The 24,267-nt window shown below is 37.6% G+C and overlaps 1 protein-coding gene across 1 annotated transcript in view; it reads right to left on the bottom strand.

Annotated features, from left to right (window-relative positions):
* Positions 1–4,027: 4,027 nt before the first annotated feature.
* Positions 4,028–24,267, bottom strand: part of pea15 (proliferation and apoptosis adaptor protein 15) — a 34,442-nt gene continuing 14,202 nt past the window's right edge. The window contains exons 2-4 of the mRNA XM_028474780.1: positions 7,254–7,428; positions 6,641–6,796; positions 4,028–5,949 (exon numbers count right to left, since the gene is read on the bottom strand). Of these exons, the coding sequence (XP_028330581.1) occupies positions 5,885–5,949; positions 6,641–6,796; positions 7,254–7,425 (393 nt within the window). The 5' untranslated portion in view covers positions 7,426–7,428 and the 3' untranslated portion in view covers positions 4,028–5,884. The remainder of the gene's footprint in view (positions 5,950–6,640; positions 6,797–7,253; positions 7,429–24,267) is intronic.

The following is a 24,267-nucleotide window of genomic DNA, read 5'->3' as shown; positions in this document are numbered from 1 at the left end:
TACAAAATAAGTTACGTTAGGATGGAAATCTTTTGAAAAGAAATGATGTAACTTTGTCTGAAGTTGCCGTATATGATATATACTTAAATTTTCAGACAGTGGTCAGCCGTACGCTAAACGCCCCCTTGCCTCCCTCAAAAAACAAAACACACATATATATATAGTTGTATCTCTGAAGACAATTGATGTTTTGGTAGTAGAATTTCTGAAAAACGCTAGAAGGCCACTCAGTAGTATTCGCCGTGTTTAGTCGGTAACTTTAGATAATACTTTTGACCGACAAAAAACTCCCATTTCCACTTCTGTATTCTATGAACAATTGAATGGCCAACAATGTTGTTTTGGAATATTTCACTTCTGCGGTAATAATACGTAATGACTTACTAGTTTTCTTTGGAAATGGCAACAATCCAAAGTAACTACAAAAGCTACATTATTAAACTCTTTATTTTGGTAAGTTGTTCTTCCACAAAAAAGCATACCCAATTACCGCTGATTCTACACTGCCCCTAGTGGATGTGATGTGAAATATCCAGGCCAACATATAGAACTTCGCAGGCAATCGCATTGATTTTCAATCCTTTGAAAAGATCAATCCCCACATCGGTTGGTGGGCGCGACTTTCGTGAGTTATAATGTTGTCCAGTTGATGACTTCAGGGGTATAAAAAGCAGTGTTTGAGAACCATTGATCTATTGGATTTATTTCTTTTTTGATATGTAGCGTAGGACTTTTGCAGCATTTCGTGAGTTGATATGTACCCACTTGGCAAAAAAATCCAAATTTGACATCATTCGTGGCTGATATGTTTAACACTTATGTGCCGATGACCACACACGTAATCCGCCTCCCGATTGGTTACTGTGGGAGTTTAGGATTAGAACGATAACAAAAAAAGGGCTTTAAAGGGTGAAACGCTCACAGTTATTGATCTTAACCCAAGGTTCTCGCCTCAGGATCAACCAAAACAGAAGTGAACCGAGGCTAACACCAGTTACTGCCTTGGTTATCAACCCGTTGATCGTAATGTTGGGTGTCCCAGTGCCGCCTTAAAGAAATTGTTGGATTCCAAGCTGTTGCGTTTCACAATCTACTCGTTTGTTGTTCTAACAAACAAGAGTTGACCTAAAATGTGCCCTCAATCCAACACAAGAGTGCACTGGATTTATAATCCACCACACGGTTCCGATCATGAGACTTTGGCCAAAATTGATTCAGAGCGAGAGTAAAATCAGAAGCAGCATAGTCACAAAAAATCACAAGCACTTCCAAAATAAAAGTCCCAAGTAATAGCCCAATGGCTCCAACATTCCCTCGCTGATGTTTGACAGTTTGGACCGTTACCCACAGGTCATAGCGGTGAGTGCAACTGCCGCCCTTTGAGATGAATGAAGTGGTCCCATTTGGTTTGGAGGGCGGCCACCGCTTCACTTCAGGGTTTCGGTCGTGACACGAGAAGGAAATCCACCTTGAAACAGGGACACTGGTGCACACTGGGAAAACGGCTCCCACAGGGAATGAAATTAGCTAATGTGACCTTCTGGAGTTCTTTTAACCAACAAATTAGTGCGTTTTTTGGTTCCCCATAGTTTTTCTTTGGAGGTTTTCTATTATAATGTTGCATCAATTGTGATTGGCCAGATGTTTTTGTTAGAAACACTGTTCATGCTTGTTAGCTTCAAAAGGCCAGGCTGTTAAACAAACGTATAACTAACTTAGGGCTAATATAGGGTTAGCAATTGCAGGCATTTTCATATTTTAACAATGTTGTGTGTGCTGGCTTACTGGTTAGGTAGTTAGCCTATTGATTCCGCTGTGTTAACATTAGCTAAATTGTTACTTGCATTTCATATCTACCATCAAACAACTATTGGTAACCAACAGCTCGACGCCAAGGAAGTCAATATGTAGCTAACTTTACTTTAGCATTAGCTACATTGAGAATTGCAGGTATTTTTATATCTGCCATCACAGACTGTAGAACATTTCAGTTCAAGCTGAATAACAATTCTGTCAGGAACCATTGATTCATTTTTTCTAAAGTACAGCTAACTCAGTGCTAATGCTAGGTTAGCATTGACTAACTTGCCAAATGCAGGCATTCATATCTACTACTGAATGACATATTTTAAGTGCATGCCAATTGTACCTGTGTAAGAAGTTGTATTTGTTGTTGTATGGGTAACATATCTAACTTAGTGCTACATTTTTATTAGCGTTAGCTAAATTGCTAACAGCAGGCGTTTTCATAGCTACAGTATTAAACGTACTAGATTTAGTTTTCTACAATTCTACCTGCCTAAGTGGTAGTTGATGCAATTGCAACAATTAGCTAACTTGGTGCTAATGCTATGTAAGCATTAGCTATTTGCTAATCAGACAGTGTTTATCATGTGAACATTGGCGACCAGTGTTGAGGTGTTTCAGGGTGGACAAAGCCTTAGTAACAGTTCTTCAAAAAACCTTGTCATACAGTCGTATATGGTTATTATCTTTCAGCATGGCGTCAAAAAAAGTGCACACTTTCATCTTGGTTTGCACACTCAGACTTTTAGATTTTTTTTGGGAGGATATGTAAAATTGTAGAGTTTCTCCTACAAATGCATAGGGTTCAAATAATTTCCACAAGAAAATACACACAAGAAATACAAAAGAAAAAGAAAAGATCACAAAATCTGAACATGAGTCTTAGGTGTTGGCACTGGGGTTCTTCGAGTGTGGAGGGGGCGGAGCTATGATGGGGGTAAATGATTAGCCTTTTGCTGAAAAGATTTGAGTTTTCAAAATAAAAGTACGTAGCTCCGTAGAAGCCCGAGCTGGATTTCTCTTTGTTTTTGATTGGCGGGTGTGGGGCTGGCAAAGGCTGCTAAGGCTTCAATGCGAGGAGGAAAGAAGAGACACAGTGTTCGAAAGAGCAGTTATTCGATTGGAGTTTCAACAGTCTTGCTAGCTTTAGTGTCGGTACATGGCTAGAATGGCATAGTCGGCGTTTACGCGCACCTTCTTCGTTTACTCCAACATATTTTTTAAACGCATGCTTTTACACCCTCGTCCGTTATCAGCAAAAATAAATGAATAGTAAAACTAGTTTTTTTTTTAAACACAGAATTATGAAATGAATGAAATGTGCGTTTTTAACACAGTAAACATCGTCTCACCCTAGATATACAGATGATAACCTCTGGTAAAAATTAAAATGGCTGTTTTTTGCCCTTACTTTGCAAAACAATGGCAATGAATTAGCTTTAATAACTGAAATATAACCTGCAGGTCAATAAATATATGACTGCTATTTTAATATATTATTCTTCTTATGAATATATATTTTAACTCATGTTTTCTGGTCCCATTTGGAAAAAATAAAACCTATTAAAAAGGGACTTTTTTAAAAGCGTAGAAACAGCTGGAATATCCTTTTTAAATAAATTCCGTCTTGTAATAAATCTCTGGTTCTCTGTGAGACAAAGGCAAACATCGGCTAAATCAGCGACTGATTTGAATTAAAGGGAATGCAGTTAGAGACGAACCCGTCTAAAAGGTTTTTATTTAGTCGTTTAAAGGAATTATGTGGATTTTCAAAGTGGAGTATTTTTAGAGGAAACCTTATATTTAGCATTTACATTAAATGTGAAACTAGCATTAAAGCGTGACAGTGTGGCGAGCGTGTAGCGTAACATAGCCGCCTGCGACACGGTTCATGTAAATAAAATTCAGCCTGTGAAATTCAGGCTTGAGTTTTGCTAAACGACTGTAGTGAGTAATAAAACCAATAAACGGAACAATTCTATAAAGTTAGCTCACGTTTTTCAGCAATGTTTTGACATAACCTCAAAGTTAGCAATAGTAAGTTTCTTATCCACCTTATTTATAGCCTTTGTAACTTATTTTAATCCAAAAAGGTGCAAATATTACCGAAACGCCTCTAACTAGATAACTTTAGTTATTAGCTAACGGCTACATTTGCTTTTAAACATATAGTTAAAATCAGTTTTCTATAGTGGCAAGAAGTAAAATAGCATGTGTTTAGTTTTTAATTCACTTAATTCTGCCTTTCTACACCTTTCTACAGTCATGTGACGGACTACCGGCTATGTTAGCATTTGTAGCTAAAACTAAACTGGTTTTTGATTTTTCTATGTGAAATTTAACAAACACAAGAACTTCCACAATAAGTCATGTTTACTTCCTGCCAAGAGTTTATAATAATAATTTAAAACACTTATAATTTATTGAATTACATTAATACTGTACATTGCATTTAGCTAGCTACTTTAGCATGTGTTAATTTAGCATGTGTTTAGTTTTTAATTCACTTAATTCTGCCTTTCTACACCTTTCTACAGTCATGTGACGGACTACCGGCTATGTTAGCATTTGTAGCTAAAACTAAACTCTGGTTTTTGATTTTTCTATGTGAAATTTAACAAACACAAGAACTTCCACAATAAGTCATGTTTACTTCCTGCCAAGAGTTTATAATAATAATTTAAAACACTTATAATTTATTGAAATACATTAATACTGTACATTGCATTTAGCTAGCTACTTTAGCATGTGTTAATTTACCATTACTGTTCATAATTTACAGTAAAAATCGAAGCAATATAAAATGTTAGCTCCTGTTTCTCTATACGGCAGATTTTTTACCTTTGTTTAATCTTTAAAAAAAACCAATAGGGTACATCTTTTATCTTGCTAACCATATGCTAACTGCTACTTTTTACTCTCAAACATGAGGTTATAGTTATCTGAAGTAACAGGAAGCAAAATAAAGTATATATAGTTTTAGTTAGTAGTTCTAATACCAAAATATGCCCTTACACACTTCTATAGTCATGTGAAAGGGTATAATAAGTTTGTTGATAGCAATTGGTAGCAGAGCTAGCTAAAAACAAAAGTCTGTTTTTCGATTCTTCCGGTAAAAAATCAGCACACAAAGGAAATTTAAGTATAAGTTTTCACTTTTGTGTTTTCTCTCTGTCAAATGTTTAAAATTACTCCAACACACTTCCAATTTCTGAAATTACATAAATACTGTACATTGCATTTTTTATTAAGCTAGCTACTTTAGCATGTTGCAGGCTAATGTCAGGTCGTCGACAATTTAGAGTACAAATTAATTTAATTGTCCTATTTTTTTCTATTTGTGATTCAAAGTCTGTGTCAGGATGTAAATTATCGAAATATATTTTTATTAAATTCCAAAGGTAGCAAAATAATTCAGTAGAAATGCACAAATAAATATGCTAATTTGATTAGCTACCATAAAAATATCCTCAGTTATAATAAATGTGTGGTTAATTTGTTTTGAAATCTTGCCAAAAGGGAAATATACACATTTTTATATTTATAATTGAGAAAACAAAGCCATAAAATGTGTTTTTAAAGCCAATAAAGCATGTTTTTGAATGACTTCTTATACACGTTTGTTTAGTTTTATACTCACAAGGTCGTTTAGCAGCTTTTTTTTGTCCTTTAAATGATCCAATAATATCAATGTGCATCATTAGCGTGAAGGAGAGACTAAACGGTGGCGTTTGATGGGAAACAAAGAGTTGAAACAAAGTGACCATATTAGAATTAAATAACCAGCCTTGACAAACACAAACACACACACAGACACACACACACTCAGCGCTACACACACACACACCAACACCAGGTTTTCTTTCCGCAGTGTCTTTTTCTGCCCGGCAGCGTCTCAAACCTCCATCTCGGGAGGAAGCCGCGTCGCTACGATCTAATTGGCTGCAGGGTACAGGTGGGCGTGGTCGAGCCGTGAGGAGCAGCAGGTCGTGATGATGGCGGTGATTCCGAGGGACGGGAGGAGAGAAGAAGTCAAGGTGCAATGATTGGGTGGGGAAGGGGGTGGGGCTTAGCAACCTCAGACTTTTTTAGGGGGCGGGGCCAACTTGATGATCTCGTCTTCGGACGGCTGACGGATGATGTCTTTATGTTGGAAGAGAAAGAAGACGAAACAGGAATACATTAGTCAACCATTATTACAGATTAATAATCCAACAATAGGGGGCAGTAATGATAGTTATTAGTTTCGGAAAAATTTAATCTTTAAAATCTCACAAATGACCTTTCGTCAGTGTTTCAAACGATTTAAAGTAACGTTCAAACGTGTTCTTTCCATCAATTTTACTTTTAAATTTTATGGAAGAAAATTATTAAAAATAAATAAACGACTAAATTAAAAAATGCATGTATATGTTGAAAAAATTATTGATTTAAAAAAGTAAACGGTTAATTACACAATTCAACAAATAATTGGTAATGACTTTTTTGAAAAAATAACCATTTAATTGCTTGATTAAAAATAATGAATTAATTACTCGATTTAAAAAAAATCAGCGTTTAATTACTTGACCAAAAAAGTAGTTAAAAAAATATTAAATTACTAGATAAAAAAAAAAAGATGAATTAAATACTTCATATAAAAAATGTCAATAAATCTTCAGATTTAAAAGTATTATTGGATAAATATTCAATTTAAACAGTAAATTGACTTAATTGCCTTCGATCCAGATATGAGGATGAATGGACATTATGGTGCCGCTATGGGTCATCCCTACTATATATATATATATATATATATATATATATATATATATATATATATATTATGTGCTACCTTTGTATTTCTTGGCCGAGGGGATGCGTGTGAGTTTGGTGTCGATCTCGTCGTCCTCAGAGATCTTGAGAACCGTGGTTCGGTACTCGATCACCCTCGTCAGCAGGTCCGGCCGCCGCGAGATCTCAAAGATGTGCTCAATGTACGACATGTTGTCTGCACACAAGGTCGCACACAAGGTCACACACAACGTCACACACAACGTCACACACAACGTCACACACAAGGTCGAGTTAGAGACACGAGGAAGGAGGTCAACACCTTAATGTCATTTTCAACTCCCAAAGATGTATTATTGTTGTTTTTTGTGACTTTTACCAGCAATTTTGTGTGTTTCTGTTCTCGTTTGTTTGCTTTGTAGTCGACTTTGTTGTTACTTTGTGTATTTCTGTTGATACTTTGTGTATTTCTGTTGATACTTTGTGTATTTCTGCTGATACTTGTCTGTTTGTTGTGGTTTTTGTGCGTCTTTGTTGTGGTTTTTCTGCATCTTTGTTGTGCTTTTTCTGCATCTTTGTTGTGGTTTTTGTGCGTCTTTGTTGTGGTTTTTGTGCGTCTTTGTTGTGGTTTTTGTGCGTCTTTGTTGTGGTTTTTGTGCGTCTTTGTTGCTCACCCTGTGCCAGCTTGTCGTTTTTCTCCAGGTAGGTGAACCACTCCTTGGAGGAGGTGATGTTGTTGCTCTGCTCCTCAGGAATGTCCTCCTTACAGGCCGACTTCAGCTGCTCCAGGTCCTCGTTGGTGATGTTGTCTGAGAGGTCGCTGAGCAGAGAGCTGTACTCCGCCATGATCTGTGGGACGCACAACGTTAAGTTAGCCTTACAGACCAAATGCAGGGAACAAGGCGTGAAACGCCAACAACAAAATCAATTCAACATTACTAAATAGATTTAGAAATTAATAAATGAACAAAAAAAAAAAATGAACAAATAAAAAAGACAAAATAAATCTAGAAAAACAGAACGCTAATGGCCTTTAACAAAATACTGAATAAATAAATACACTTATATAGTACACTTAATAGTCTTTAATACTAATTATAATATTACATAACTTTATAATAGTTTAACAAAAACTACAACTATTGCTAATAATAACAACAATAATAATAATTATAACTAGAATATTTACATTTCCTGAAAAAAATTCAAGTGAGCCTAGCATTGGCATTAACTAATATTTGCCTAGCATTGGCATAACTTAGCATTAACCCTAGCAATTGCATTGACTAAGCATTAACCTAGCATTAGCTAAGAATTAACCTAGCAACACCTTCGCATTAATGAAGATGCCAGTTGCATCCTCGTTAATATTAATAATAATTAAACAATAAATTAAAAAGTGCATAAATAGTCTAGAATACATTTTTAGACATGTTTTTTTAAAGAAAGTAAATATTTATTGAATATTATGACATTTTTTAAATATTCCAGTAGCCTTTGCTTTTCAAAAAAAGCACAACAAAGTTTTTCATTTATATTAAATAACAAAACTTGCATTAAAAAAAGCTAAAGTGCATTAAAGGGGAGGTATGATGAAAATAGAATCACTTTCTAATGGTTTTTCTACAGTAATATACATCCTTTAGCCTCATGAGGGACAAAGTGTAAAAAGTTCTGTTTCCTCCTCCCTTGTTTTTCTACATAGATTAAAAAGTCAGCTTTAAACGGGACAGTTGAATTTTGTACACGTTGTCAGGTGACGTCACCTAACACGCCTCCTGGAAAGTGAGCTCCTCCCTTTCCAACTATCCAACAGCTAAAACAGCACTGCTGTTTAATATAGAATATATATATTACTTTATTACCATATATGTAAATACAAACTGCACTACTGAACGTCCAAACTGCACTACTACATTGTTTACACACATCAGCTGTTAGCACTCTATGCTAATGCTACACCAGTCTATGCAGCGAGACCCGTCATCGCTTGTAAACTGAGGAGGAAACGATGGAGATGTTTACAGATTCGTGGCTCACAGCTCTCGGTTGTGAAAGTGGACGGCTTCCAACTTTTACGCTGTGATGGAGAGCACAAGAAGAGAGTCTGGCTGTGTTTGTGTGTGGAAAGGAGGAGTTGCTGCTGCTGCTGCAGCAACGCACACACACTTTTCCGACTAAATCACTGCTCGTTGTTTGATTGCGTCACACGCTACTATTCGGCCATGCTCTTAACTCCCCAAACCGGAGGCCGAATGTTGCTTTTCAGCAAAAACTACCACTAATAATATTTTTAAATTAATATATAATAGTCTAAATTTCTAATACTACTACTACTAATAATAATACAGTAATAATAAATAAATGGCATCCTCTTGCTAATGGTCTTCTACAAAATAAAAGTAATGAATGAATGAACTGTAGATAAAGGCAGTGAGTGTGAGAACATGTAAAACAGTGACTGATGCAGTGACCTATATTATAGAGCGACCAGCAGAGGGCTCCACTGAGAGCTGACACACACGCACACACACACACACACACACACACACACACACACACACACACACACACACACACACACACACACACACACACACACACACACACACACACACACACACACACACACACACACACACACACACACACACACACACACACACACACACACACACGTTAACCAATGAAAGGAGGGTAAAGGAAAGAGTGAGAGCGTCTCTTATTGAGGATAAAAGAGGCGTCAAAGCTGAGGATTATGGGTAATGAGGCGGATTGAAGAGAGCCTGAGGGGCGGAGCTTAGCCATGACAGGGCACTGTGTGTGTGTCTCAGTGTGTGTAATCTTAAATGTCACATTTCTTGGCTCACTTCACAAATCAACTTCCTTAGTTAATCAGCGCACACACACGTGTGTATTCTTAGTGTGTTCATATGCAATTTTTGTGTTGTGTTTGTTTTGTCACTGTGTGTGTGTGTGTGTGTATCTTAATGATTTTGTGTTTTTGATCTTTAAATTCCGTGTAAAGCCAATTCAGTCATTTTCTTCTAAACACATTAAATAGATCAAAAATGTTTTCCTTAAAACATGTAAAAAGCCATTCAACCATTTAGAATGTAATATATATATATATATATATGTATTTAAAATGAACAAAAATGAATGATCAGGTGCAGGTGGCTTTTTGTGGTGTCTATTAGCTTTTAAACACAAACCATTTATGATATGAACATTATTCAAGCTTTGACCAGAACTAGACATAGCAATAGTGAAACCTACAGGTCAGACAGACATTAGGTATTTATATCAGAGCCCAACCTGAAACTGACAATTAAAACCTATTTTTTCCTCATACAAATGACATATTTACGTTTGTTTTAGTGATAAACCTGCTTTTATTAATAAACTGTTAATGTCAACATCAGATCAGCGCACGGGGAGACAAATGCCCGTCAAACACAGGTGCGCAGTGTGCCCTGCTGCACCATAGACAGCAGTGGATCTATTTACATAACCCACGTATTAAATATAAGGATAATCCATGTTCTTGTGCAGAAAAATGATTGATTCAATAGTGGATGCTTGTGCTTCAAGCCTGTCTTAATGTGTTCCCTCTCTGCTCTGAGGACAGCACACTGACAGCTGAAGCAGCCATCACACACTTTACAGCTGTTGTTTAGGCATTAAATACATTATATTGATATTTAATCCTTATCACCGATAGAAGTGCATTGCATTTTTTTTTTCCCATTTCAAATGCATAAACTTTATTAATTCATTTCTTATGCATTTCAAAACATGTTTGAAGAATGACTGTATTTTAAATACATTTAACACATTTTTTTTTAAACGATATTGAAACTGATACCGTTACTGGTCGACCACGACAGCATCGACCAATTAGTCGATTAAACAACCAAAGTTGGCAGCCGTACTAAACACACACACACACAGACACATTTTATCCGTGAATGACTCTGTTTGCCGGTGCTTCATGTGTGCTGCAGCCATGAAAGGCACCTTTAGTCGGTCTGGGTTCTCTCTTTGACTCAGTCCGCTGTAGAAACAACTCTCGTATCGCTCCGCATAAAACGTTGAAACAAGGCAGTGTTGAGTGGAAAAGGCGGAGGTTTAGGCAGACCAATCACGCACAGTCAAGATTTTTGGGAGTTTCTGGCGCTGACGGCTCAAACAGGTAGAGCTGGGTCCATCCGACGATGCCGCTATCGTCGATTACGTCCCTCGTACAGAACACGGAGGCGGCCCTTGGTTCCAGAGCCTCTAACTGACACGCCCCCAGCTTTTCAGACCTAATTTTATGAACTTAGTGGTTTTTTTTGATCTGTCAAATTTATCTCAGTGGTCAATGACACGTTTCTGTGACGTGACAAACTCATAACACATTTATTTCTGCTTTACACAGACTTTAATGTGCATTTTGTGTGGTTGTGTGAATGTGAGTGTATTTTGTGTATTTTACTGTGCATTTTGTGTATTTTACTGTGCATTTTGTGTGGGTTTTTTGTGCATTTTATGGTTTTTGTGTATTTGGTGTTTTGTGTGAATGTGTCTGTTAGTGTGGTTGTGTGCCTTTTTATGTGTTGTAGTGCACATTTTGTGTGTTTGTGTGCATGTTGATCTTTGTATCTTCTGGTTTTTGTGTGTTGGAGTGCACATTTTGTGTGTGTGTTGATCTTTGTATCTTCTGGTTTTTGTGTGGGTGGATGTGTCATGTTGTGAGTGAACTCTTTGTAGGAATGTGTTGTTGTGCTTTTGGTGTTTGTGTGTATTTATTTTCTGAGTGTTTCTCTCTCCCTCTCTGTGTGTGTGTGTGTGTGTGTGTGTGTGTGTGTGTGTGTGTGTGTGTGTGTGTGTGTGTGTGTGTGTGTGTGTCACAATGGGCTGACGCAGCTTTTGTTACTTTTGGAATGAAGGAGAAACAACAACAAAGGCGTATTTCTCTCTCTGAACATCTTCACTTTGTCTACTCAAACTTCAAAACACATGAAGAAGAAAAGATGGATGATGTAATCATGATGTCACTACTTTTTACTGTAATCTTTACTTAAAAACTTTCACACTGAGAGCCTTCCTCTAACTAAACTCCGCCCATTTCATCGTTTCAGTTTAGAGCAGCTTTAAGGAAGCCACGCCTACATCAGCTTAAACATGTGTTAGGCTCCGCCCACACTGGTAAAGCAGCAGCAACAATCATCACACGTCTACGTGTGTGACACCATCATGTTTACCCTCAGCACCCATGGCGTTTCCATGGAAACCAGCCCTGGCTTTCTTTCTCTTTAGGCGTGGAGACGGTCGGTTACCATAGCAACTTCTTCTCACCTCAGTTCGTCTGGAGCAGCTGACCTACACCAATAATACGGCTAAACATCTAAACCTAGTCATATCTTTTTGTTTTGGGTTTCTTTGTTGTTATTTTATTTAATTTTTTCCTGTTTCATGTATTTTGATTGCAATTTTGTAAATTATTCTCTCATTTTAAGTATTTATTTATTTTTCTCCCATTCAATGTGTTTTTAGAGTCATTTTGTCATTTTTTTTGGTCATTTTGCATCATTTCATCTCATTTTATGTACTGGAGTCTTTTTCCATTTTGTGATTTCTTGTGATTTTGTACATTTTCCTCTCATTTTATGTGTTTTTGGAGTCATTTGTTCTTGTATTTTTTTGTTTTTCATTTTCTATATTTTTCTCTCATTTTAAGAAATTTCATTGTATATATATTTTTCTCCACTGAATTGGTTTTTGGAGAAATTTTGCATTTTTTTTTTTTTTCATTTTATGCATTTTGTTTCCATTTTGTCATTTTGTGTATTTTCCTCTCATTGAATGTGTTTTTGGAGTCATTTTGTCTTTTTTTGTAGTCATGTGTATTTTCTTAGTCATTTTGTACGTCTTTCTCTCATTTTCGGGGTCTTTTTTGCGTGTTAACTCTGGGGGTCCGCACACAAATGCACCAAAGGCCACATGTGGCCCTTGTGCCACCAGTTGCTTACGTCTGAATAACCAGATGAGGGAAACAGGTATGCCACACCCCCACATGGAGCAAACCTACCACATCCAAACATCCAGACTTTACAGTTAGTTTAATAACTATTAGTGTTACACACACACATACACACACACACGCACGCACACACACACACACACACACAGAGACAAAAAGTCCTGACACAGACATCGTCACAGTCATATGATCCTCTATCCCTGCTTTAGCCATCAGCTCATGATCACACACACACACACACACACACACACACACACACACACACACACACACACACACACACACACACACACACACACACACACACACACACACACACACACACACACACACACACACACACACACACACACAGTGGCCAACTGTGCTGGACTTCGGCGTGCAGACAAGCCCTTGGATGTCACCATGGCAACCACATCGCCAGTAGAGATCTCTGCAACACAGATCAGCAGGAAAGAAGGAGCGTCTGGATTCAACATTTCCTCCGTTTGGCACGCAAGCACACACGCATGCACACGCACACATGCACAAAAGCATGCACGCACAAAAGCATGGAGGCACACGCACGTGCAAGCACGTATACAAGCATGCACCCAAACAAGCACGCACGCACACACGCATACAAGCACAAACACACATGCATACAAGCACAAACAAGCACGCACGCACACACGCATACAAGCACAAACACACATGCATACAAGCACAAACAAGCACGCACGCACACACGCATACAAGCACACACGTACACAAGCACAAACACACATGCATACAAGCACAAACAAGCACGCACGCACACAAGCACAAACACACAAGCACGCAAACACACAATCATGCATGCATACAAGCACACACACACACACAAGCACGCACGCACAAAAGCACACACGCATACAAGCACGCACACAAGCATGATTGCATACAAGCACGCACACGTACAAGCACGCACACACACGCGTACAAGCACGCACACACACAAGCACACACGCATACAAGCACGCACACACACGGAGGCCAACGCACACACTGAACAGCGTGGAAATCTAATTTTACATTTAGCAACTAGTGAACACTATTCCCTCTGGGCTTCTCTGATGAGGATTTTGCCCTCAGAACACAGACCTGAATTATTAACGACTGCTCACAGGTTGTTCCTCTGATCCAGGATCAGTCCCATGTGTCCTTCTATAGGCTAAGCTAATGTTAGCGTGTATATACATGGGTGAAGCAGGAGGAGGAGGAAGGCGTTGCCAGGTTTGGTTTGTGGAGAAACTGCATCCAGTCATGGTTTCAGAACAAGTGGAGATTTAAAGACGGAGAGTGGGAGGGACGCCGCCTCCTCTGTAGATTTCTGGGGGGATGAAGTTGGAATTTTTCAAAATAAAACATCCTGAAATAAACATGTACATTTATTTAAATGTTATTTATTTTTTTCTGTGAGGCAGCAAACGGTCCACGGCCCAGTGGTTGGAGACCACTACATCTGCAGCTTATGTGTGTGAGGCATCTTTATTTATTTATGAAATTAGTTTTAAAAAAAATTAAAATAGAGCGCCAAGAAAAGTGTAAAATTAACAGTTGTGCTGTCGGTTGCGTCGCTAGTGTTTCCAGTGTGAGAGCGATGAATGAGCAAAGGAGAGAGAGAGAGAGAGAGAGAGAGAGAGAGAGACTAATCTGTGGACAGATAGAATCCAGGCCACTGGCCCATTTCTCACTGAGCAGGAAAACAGATTTAGTGCAAAAATAGAGTGAAACACTCACTGCTCTGGTTCCACTTGTTGACTTTAATTCATAACGTTTAGCTTACTATCTGTTAGCAGCTGTTAGCACAGCATAGAATATCATGTTTATCTGAACATTTCATCCATTTGAATGACTTTTAATGTAAAAAACCAGGCTGGGAAAAAATTCAATATGTTTAATCTGATGAAAACACATGATTTTCCTTGATTGAATCACAATTAATTATTTTGTTAGTCGTGTATTGTCGACTTTAAATCGTAATCCAAAATATATACAAAAACAAAATCACCACAATTACACAATCTTAATCTAAACTAAATAACACATAATAAAATAACAAAAAAAAGATAGAATAATAAAACAATAAAATACAAATGTCAAAAATAGACATAAAATATTAGAATACAACTATAAAATAATTAAAAATTCAAAATACAATAATAAAATAATAAAATACAATCATAAAATAATAGAATATTAAAACCATAGAATAATACAACTGTAAAATAGTAACAAAATAATAGAATAATAAAACAACAAAATTAGAAAATAATAAAATACTGTAATAAATCACTAAAATAGGAGAAAAACAAAAATACAATAAAAATAAATAAGAGAAAAATAAAGAAATAGAATAATAAAAAACACAATAGAATAATAAAACAATGAAATAAGAGAAAAATAAAAAAAATAGATGAATAAACACTAAAATGAGAGAAAAATAAAATTAGAGAATAATAAAAAAAAAGTAAGAAAATAAGAAAAAAAATCAATAATAGAATAATAAAATAAGAGAAAAATAAAATAGTAGTACTAAGCATGTTTTTAGGGAAAGACAATGGAACTGAAATAGGTATATTTATTAAAACCATAAACTGTAAATAAACTATAAACTCAACCACGGCTGTTTGTGATCCTGAATGTGTTTGTATTTCCCTGATGAGAGGAATAAGTGGGATGAGCACACAAACACTTCAGTGTGTGTGTGTGAGTGTGTGCGCGTGTGTGGTCCAAGCCCATCCAAAGCGTAAGGTCAAAGGTCAAGGATAGAACGTGAGATGAAGTGAAACCTCGGGAAAATAAAAAAATAAACTAAGAGAGCAAATGCGAGGTTTACCTCGGCGTAGCGTGGGATTATCAGAGAAAACAGCAGCTGTCGATCACTGAGAAGAGATTCTGTCTGTGATCATGTGACTTTAATTCAGCGCCGTCGTGCTGATATTCTCCTAAAGTGAACATGAGTAAGGAGGAACCATTAGAAAACTTCCCACGGTCGCCATGGACACACTTCCTGGCTCTGGGGCAGCGGAAAAAAAACAAAAATGCATCCGCCAACACACGCACAGAGAGGAAGAAGAAGAAGAAGAAGAAAAAGAAAGTGGAAAAGGAAAAAAAAAAAAAGGAAAACAGTTGGAGCAGCTGGAGTCAGAATTAACAGCAGACGTAATCCCTGATGCTTTGTTTAAATCCTCTGATGCTTTGCTTTATCACAGCGTGCGCTCATCAACACAAATATATATAAAGAAGAAAAATCACTACTACTTCTTACTCAGTACTTTCATTGGCAACATCGCCACAGCCTTAACAAATGTCCACAATTTCTGCATCACTTCACACGTCTCTAGAGATGTAACGATTCACTCAACTCCCGATACGATTTGATTCACGATACTGGGCTCACGGTACGATTCTCTCACCATTTATTTTACAAAATGGGACTGTAGACATATGATGACTGAAAATTATTCCTTTATTTTTTGGGGGGGGAAAAAAAACTAGAAAATACTGTAGTATTTAACCAAAAGTAAATCTTGAATGAAATAAATAAAGGAATAATGTTTGAGAGTAGAAGGCGGCCAGAAAGAAAGTAGTAGCAGATTCCGCCCGCCGCCTACACTTTTGGACGAGAAGGATAAATAGATAGCGCCCTCTGCTGTTTAAAAAAAGTACTGCCATTCAATTTTCAGAGTATCGATGTGAACCGTGATACTTATGAATCGATTTTTAACTGCCTTACGATTAATCGTTAAATCCCTACACGTCTGTTTTATTTCTGTTTACTGAGCTTCATACTAATCACTAGGGATGTAACGATTCACTCAACTCCCGATACGATTTGATTCACGATACTGGGCTCGCGGTACGATTCTCTCACCATTTATTTTACAAAATGGGACTGTAGACATATGATGACTGAAAATTATTCCTTTATTTTTTTGGGGGGGAAAAAAAACTAGAAAATACTGTTGTATTTAACTAAAAATAAATCTTGAATGAAATAAATAAAGGAATAATGTTTGAGAGTAGAAGGCGGCCAGAAAGAAAGTAGTAGCAGATTCCGCCCGCCGCCTACACTTTTGGACGAGAAGGATAAATAGATAGCGCCCTCTGCTGTTTAAAAAAAGTACTGCCATTCAATTTTCAGAGTATCGATGTGAACCGTGATACTTATGAATCGATTTTTAACTGCCTTACGATTAATCGTTAAATCCCTACACGTCTGTTTTGTTTCTGTTTACTGAGCTTCATACTAATCACACATCACTGCAGACTATGGAGCCTCCCCAAGTCCCCAAACATGCTTCATTTACGGCTTTTCAAATTTACCGAGCCATCATGACAAACTCGCACTTTTCATCTATAAAATCTCGCACTTTTCATCTATAAAATCTCGCACTTTTCATCATTAAAATCTCGCACTTTTCATCTATAAAATCTCGCACTTTTCATCATTAAAATCTCGCACTTTTCATCATTAAAATCTCGCACTTTTCATCATTAAAATCTCGCACTTTTCATCTATAAAATCTCGCACTTTTCATCTATAAAATCTCGCACTTTTCATCATTAAAATCTCGCACTTTTCATCATTAAAATCTCGCACTTTTCATCTATAAAATCTCGCACTTTTCATCTATAAAATCTCGCACTTTTCATCTATAAAATCTCGCACTTTTCATCTATAAAATCTCGTACTTTTCATCTATAAAATCTCGCACTTTTCATCTATAAAATCTCGCACTTTTCATCATTAAAATCTCGCACTTTTCATCATTAAAATCTCGCACTTTTCATCTATAAAATCTCGCACTTTTCATCATTAAAATCTCACACTTTTCATCTATAAAATCTCGCACTTTTCATCTATAAAATCTCGCACTTTTCATCTATAAAATCTTGCACTTTTCATTATTAAAATCTCGCACTTTTCATCTATAAAATCTCGCACTTTTCATTATTAAAATCTCGCACTTTTCATCATTAAAATCTCGCACTTTTCATCTATAAAATCTCGCACTTTTCATCTTTAAAATCTGGCACTTTTCATCTATAAAATCTCGCACTTTTCATCTTTAAAATCTGGCACTTTTCATCTATAAAATCTCGCACTTTTGATCTTTAAAATCTGGCACTTTTCATCTATAAAATCTGGGACTTTTCATCTTATCACTGATTAAATACACACTCTGACCCTTACAGCTCTATAGAAATATGAATGGATCACGTTTTTCTTCTGCTGAAGCCACAGATTGTGTCTAATCCGTGGTTCGTGATGTAAAAAGCTGACGCTCCCTGACTCTCACGCACTCTGACACTTTTTTACTCTCCACAGCAGAAATAAGCACATGAAGAATCGTGGAGATGTATTTGTGTCACTGAAGCTTCATTAACGTTACGGAGGATAAAAATAACCCAGCGCCTCTAGGAGGAGGAAGTAGGGGGGGCGGCGGGGGGCGCAGGGAGAAGGCTTTGTGTCGCTCCGTGCGTTTTGTGTCAAACATGACGAAAAAGGTGTTAAATATGTGAGCCGATGTCAGCGGACTGACGAGGGTTGGACAGAAATATCTCTTGCCATGATTCTACATCAAGTATCAACAAGGTGGTCATAGTTCGTCCACTTTAAAGAGACGCTAACATTAGAGACGGATGACGTGTCAGACAATCTGACCCAGTTTTTCTCTCTTTCTTCAAACTCAGGCCACAAAATGACAAGGAAATGCCTCACATGCGTTTTTTGGGACAAAATCACACACAATTTATCAGGGAAAAACTAGTGATTGATTGACGAGAAAGTGTCACAAGTGCTCGTGATTCCGTCAAAATCTCACCCTACGTGTAACAGATTATTATGAGTGCATTCTAATCTGGTACAAAGACAGGTTTAGCTGATGGTGTATCAGCTGAACTGGTGATCATATTACCTGGTGACACGTCACAGCAGAAGCATCTCCAATCACTCAACTGTAGAGTTTATGAGTGATTCACTTGTTGGCGGTAATTAAAAGGTTTCATAAATAATATTTTGGGATCATATCACACATTTCCATGAGATGTTTCCCTGTTCAATGAGTAGCTGAAGGCTGAAAGTGTTAGAGGGATATAAAATGGTTTAAAAGTGATTAAAAATGGTGGAAAAAGATGGTGAAATGGGATTTTAAAAACAACAGAAATTAGTTAAAAGTTGCAAATTAGAATGGCCAAAAACAAACACAAAACATGGTAAAAAGGGTTCAAAAACGGGCATCACAAATCGTGAATTGTCGAAAAATAAGCATGACATGTGTTGAAAAGAAGTTAAAAGTGACAATAATGGGTCAACATATGTGACATTAGGTGGAAAAGTGGTGGAAAGGGTTTATAAGTGATGAAAATGTCTTGAAAGTGGAGAAAATGTGTAGAAAGAATTTGATGGAAAAGTGACAGAAGTGGGAGAAGTGGGAGTAATGTAGCAAAAACGTATTAAAAGGAGCAAAAATATGGCAAGAAAAAGTGATGAAAATAGGTTGAAATATGGCAAGTTTGGTCTGGTTGTGGAAAAATGATAAAAAATAAGCAAAAAAAGGGCTCAAATTGTTCAGAAAATATTCCAAGTTACTTAAAGGCACCCCAAATAGGGTCCTGACCCCAAGGTTGAGAACCCTTGGTCTAAACAAAGACAGATGATGAAACGGAAACGAAACAGAAAACAATAAAGTGATGCGGAAAAGGGTAAACGCTGAAAGAAAAATGACAAAAATTTGAAAGAGAAAATGGGAGGAGCTACTGACGTAGAAAAAAAACAATGTCGCCGACCTCACAACACCCAATGTTTACAGAGAAATCAAAGAAGGAAGAAGCCGGAGACTGTTGCAGGAAACAAGGCTTGAGTGTGTGTGTGTGTGTGTGTGTGTGTGTGTGTGTGTGTGTGTGTGTGTGTGTGTGGCAGGTTAGGCTTTGATCGTTTTTCAACACATTTAAGAGGACAGGATGGGAACCAGTCGCTGTAATGACAACTCATTTCCACCAGGGGTCAAAGGTCACAGCATGGACTCAGCAGAGAAACAGGACAGGGAAGATGTTTGAACGTGGAAGCAAGGAGAGTAGGAGCCAAAATACCACCCGGCGGGTTTGAACTCATGAAATAATTCATGTGGATTAATAGACTTAAACCTTGTAAAGCGTTCTTTTATTTTTGTAAGATTGAGAAGTAAGAAACGGAACAGTGCGTTAAAATTATAGCAAACCTCGCGAGATCTGGCGTGGAATTTCACACGTCTGTTAATAAGTGTGGTTTATAAGGTTAAACCTGAACTCTGATTGAAACTTTGGTTCGTACCATCTTAATCCGTGTATCATTCGTTTTTCATTATGTAACAAAAACATGAAAAACGAAAGAAACACTCATTATTTGATATTTATTTCCAAAACCAAAATGAAAAAACGGAAAACGCCTTTTCTAATTCAATTCGTTTTCTCCATTACCGATTGGCAAAAGTACTTGACCCGGAAATGTACTCTCATCTGAAGCCAACGGCTATGGTAACGGCAGTTCGGCATGACAAGATCGCTGCTTCCAACTGTGCATCCGAAACGTGTCCTTTGGTGTTGGGCACAGAACCTCCTCACGGACATTTTGGAGGATTTAGAGACTCCTTAGTGTTGCAGAGCTAAAGAATGTGTAACGCTTCACTTCCGGGTCACGTACTTTGGCATCGGTAATGGAGAAAACCAATAATTTTGTACCGAAGCAAAAGAGCTTGAATTTGAAAAACAAGGCATTTTCCATTTTTTCATTTTGATTTTGGAAACAAATATCAAATAATGAGTGTTTTTTTTGTTTTTCATATTTTTGTTACATAATGAAAAACGAATTATACACGGATTCATCTTGACAACCTCAAATCACACTCAGATCTCGCACTTCCAAAATCTCAAACTTTTCATCTTTGAAATCACGCTTGGATCTTGCCCCACATTTAATAATTTTTCATCTTCAAAATCTCACACCCTTTATTCTATCACTTTACGAGATTTTAAGTGGAAAAGTGCAAGATTTTGAAGATGAAAAGTTCAAGATTTAGAATTTGAAAAGTGCAACTGCAAAATTTCGCACTTTTTCATCGTTAAATTCTTTTATCTATAAAATCTTGCACTTTTCATTGTCAAAATCTTGCACTTCGAAATCTCAAACCTTTCATTTTCGAAATCACATTTGGATTCTTGCGTCTTGAAATCTGGCACTTTTAATCTTGGAATCTCGCATTTTTAAACTGTGTAATCTGGTGCTTCAAAATTGGGCCATTTTAATTTGAAATCATACTATTTGAAATCTTGCACTTCCAAAGATTCTTTCAAAGCACGAGATTTGACAGTGCAAGAGTTAAAATGTAGGTCTGTTTATCTCATCTAGTCATTTCCTACACATCAAACCAACTCTTTAATCAGAAAATATTAAAATTGTGAATGCGTTGCAGTGAGGGTTGAGTTCTGTGTTATAGAGTTATTTACATTTTATGAGATCCATCCGCTTTCTGTGATTCTAGAAGAGCGGAGTCCCTACAATTATACCGTATATACAAAAAATATCATCAGAGCCAAAATTGAAGCCCTAATGTTCAACATGTTGAACAGAAGTAAATGGTTCCAGGGGAATGTTGTAGTGGTGGAAAAGCATCTTTAGCCAAACCTCTGGGCACTGAAAGGTTTGTTTCCAGCTAGGCTAAAATTTGCAGTTTGAAAATACACACACACACACACACACACACACACACACAGGGTCCGGATGTACATTCCTCACACAGACAGCAAAGCAGGCCTGTAACTGTAACAGTCGACTGAGGCTGGCTGAGCTCCAGATGGAAAAGGAAGAGGATGTTATAACCTCGCCTCACACCGTGCACACAACAGGCACAGCTGCAGACACACACACACACACGCACGGAGAGACAAACACCCACAAATGCATAGAAAAAGCACAGATATACAATTACACACACACACAACCAACATATGCAACGTGCACAGTAAGTGTTAAGGCATGAAAACACAATTACATTTTGAAATAAAAGACACACACTTTGCACTTTACAAACAGAACCCACAAAATATAACGCAGAAATGCACACGCAAAAAACCGCACACACGAGTGACAACACTAACCCACAAAAGGAATGCACACAAAGGCTTATAATGTGCACACACACACACACACACAAACACACACACTCTCACAAAGAACAAATGCACAAAAAACAAACTCACAAATGTGCTCAAAATATGCAGAAACTCACACTAAAATAAATGCTCGAATGCACACACACACACACAATACAGAAGTTTCTTCCTGAACCGGAAATGGCAAAATGTCAGCAAAATGTAAAATCTCGCAATAACATGATTTTACCTTCTGAAATAGAAATATCTGTACGACATGGACTAAACATAATCTCTTATGCTTTTGCCGCAGTTGTGCAGCGTAATATATGAAACTAATAACTGAATTAGCCGTATTATGCATGTTTGGCAACATTTTGAGAAATATTAATAATATAATCTCAAACTTGTTTTGGACTATACCATTTCTCCGCATCCGTTTACCCGTAATTTCTTTTGTGCGTTTTAGTTGACATTGTGTATTTTTCTGTCCCTTTGTATATTTCGATTGACATTTTGTGTATTTTCATGTCTTTTTGTGTGTTTCTGAAGCTCCTTTAACACAGAGCACTGCTTTCTCAATGCTTTGTGCTTAGAGATAAGATACAAATATAGATAAGTGTGAAAAAAAGCAGCTTTTAGTTTTCCTTTCAAAGTGGAGCCGTCGTCCTTACGGAGCTAAAAATACATCCTTCAAGAGTTTGTCTCATAAACAACTGAGATCAAGATTACATAACCACAACAACTCAGAGCAGAACAGACTTCATTATTTACCACCATCATCAAAAGCAAGATATTATTAGCAGCAGGAGAGAAATGGAAACTAAAATTTGAAAGAAGATTATGTCTCTGATTCAATCTCGCTTTATTTATAAAGAACTTAACAGGGATCCTCCATTGTCTGTTCCAGCTGTACTTTTTAAATAACCAAACTCAAAATAAAGGAAATCGCTTCCAGAAACAGTTTCTGCTCACATTTCAAACTAAAAGGTAAAAAATCAGGTGAGGAGGGGTCAAATCAAAGACAAAGTTACACACAAACACGGTCCCCACAAAGTTACGCACACACGGTCCCCACTAGTTACACTCACGGTCCCCACAAGGTTACACACACATAAGGTCCCCACAATGTTACATACACACGGTCCCCACAAAGTTACACACACACGGTCCCCACAAAGTTACGCACACACGGTCCCCACAAAGTTACGCACACACAAGGTCCCCACAATGTTACACACACACACACACAAAGTCCCCACAAAGTAACACACATACACACGGTCCCCACAATGTTACACACACACACACACGGTCCCCACAAAGTTACACGCACACGATCCCCACTAGTTACACACACGGTCCCCACAAAACTACACACACATAAGGTCCCCACAATGTTACATACACACGGTCCCCACAAAGTTACGCACACACAAGGTCCCCACAATGTTACACACACACACACACAGTCCCCACAAAGTTACACACACAAAGTCCCCACAAAGTAACACACATACACACACGGTCCCCACAAAGTTACACGCACACGATCCCCACTAGTTACACTCACGGTCCCCACAAGGTTACACACACATACACACGGTCCCCACAAGGTTACACACACATACACACGGTCCCCACAAGGTTACACACACACTGTCCCCACAAAATTACACACACATAAGGTCCCCACAATGTTACATACACACGGTCCCCACAAAGTTACACACACACACAAAGTCCCCACAAAGTTACACACATACACACACAGTCCCCACAAGGTAACACACACGGCTTTACCTGTGTTCAAAGTGAATGGAGCGAGCGCACTGATGTGTAAAGAGGTAAACCTGATTCCTGAGGCTCTTTTCAATCACACGCCATCGCCATCCAGAAATGAGCCAAATAGTGTGTTATTTAATCCATTTTTATTTGGTTTTTTTTGTGTGTTTTTGTTGTTCTTCATGTGCATTATTTGAGTTTGTTTTTGTAGTTTTACATGTTTTTCACAAAGCATGAAAACAAAAATTACACAAACTTGTGTAATTTTTATTGCATTTTTGTTTTCATGCTTTGTGTGTCCGTCTGTTGTAGGCTTTACAAGATCAGGATTTTTGGGCCAATCACTGATCTGATCATATGAATTCAGGTTGTTTTTTTTTTTTTAAATCCCTTCAGTACTTCCTGATACAGATTCACGGAAAATCAAACGGTACCATGTTTCAGGACCTAAACACACCCTTGTGGGTGTGTGGCCCTTTCACTGCAGCAGATCAATTATAAGCTGTATGCCGTTTTTGAGCGATTGGCAAAATGAACGTTGCAGCTGTTGAATTGAACCACAGTCCAGTGACTGCTGTGAAACCACCACCGCCCTGAAATGGACAGAAGTCTCTGGTATGAAAGTAAAAGTAAATGAGAGCAGACGAAAGCTTCCCCTGCTTCCAGAGCCGGTAGACTGGGGAAGAAGTTTGGTGCTCAGCCGCTCCGCTCCAACCGCG

Source organism: Gouania willdenowi, chromosome 18 (genome assembly GCF_900634775.1).
Source record: "Gouania willdenowi chromosome 18, fGouWil2.1, whole genome shotgun sequence".
Classification (NCBI taxonomy): domain Eukaryota; kingdom Metazoa; phylum Chordata; class Actinopteri; order Blenniiformes; family Gobiesocidae; genus Gouania; species Gouania willdenowi.
The sequence above is the reverse complement of the archived record's forward strand: the minus strand, read 5'-3'. Positions and strand labels throughout refer to the sequence as shown.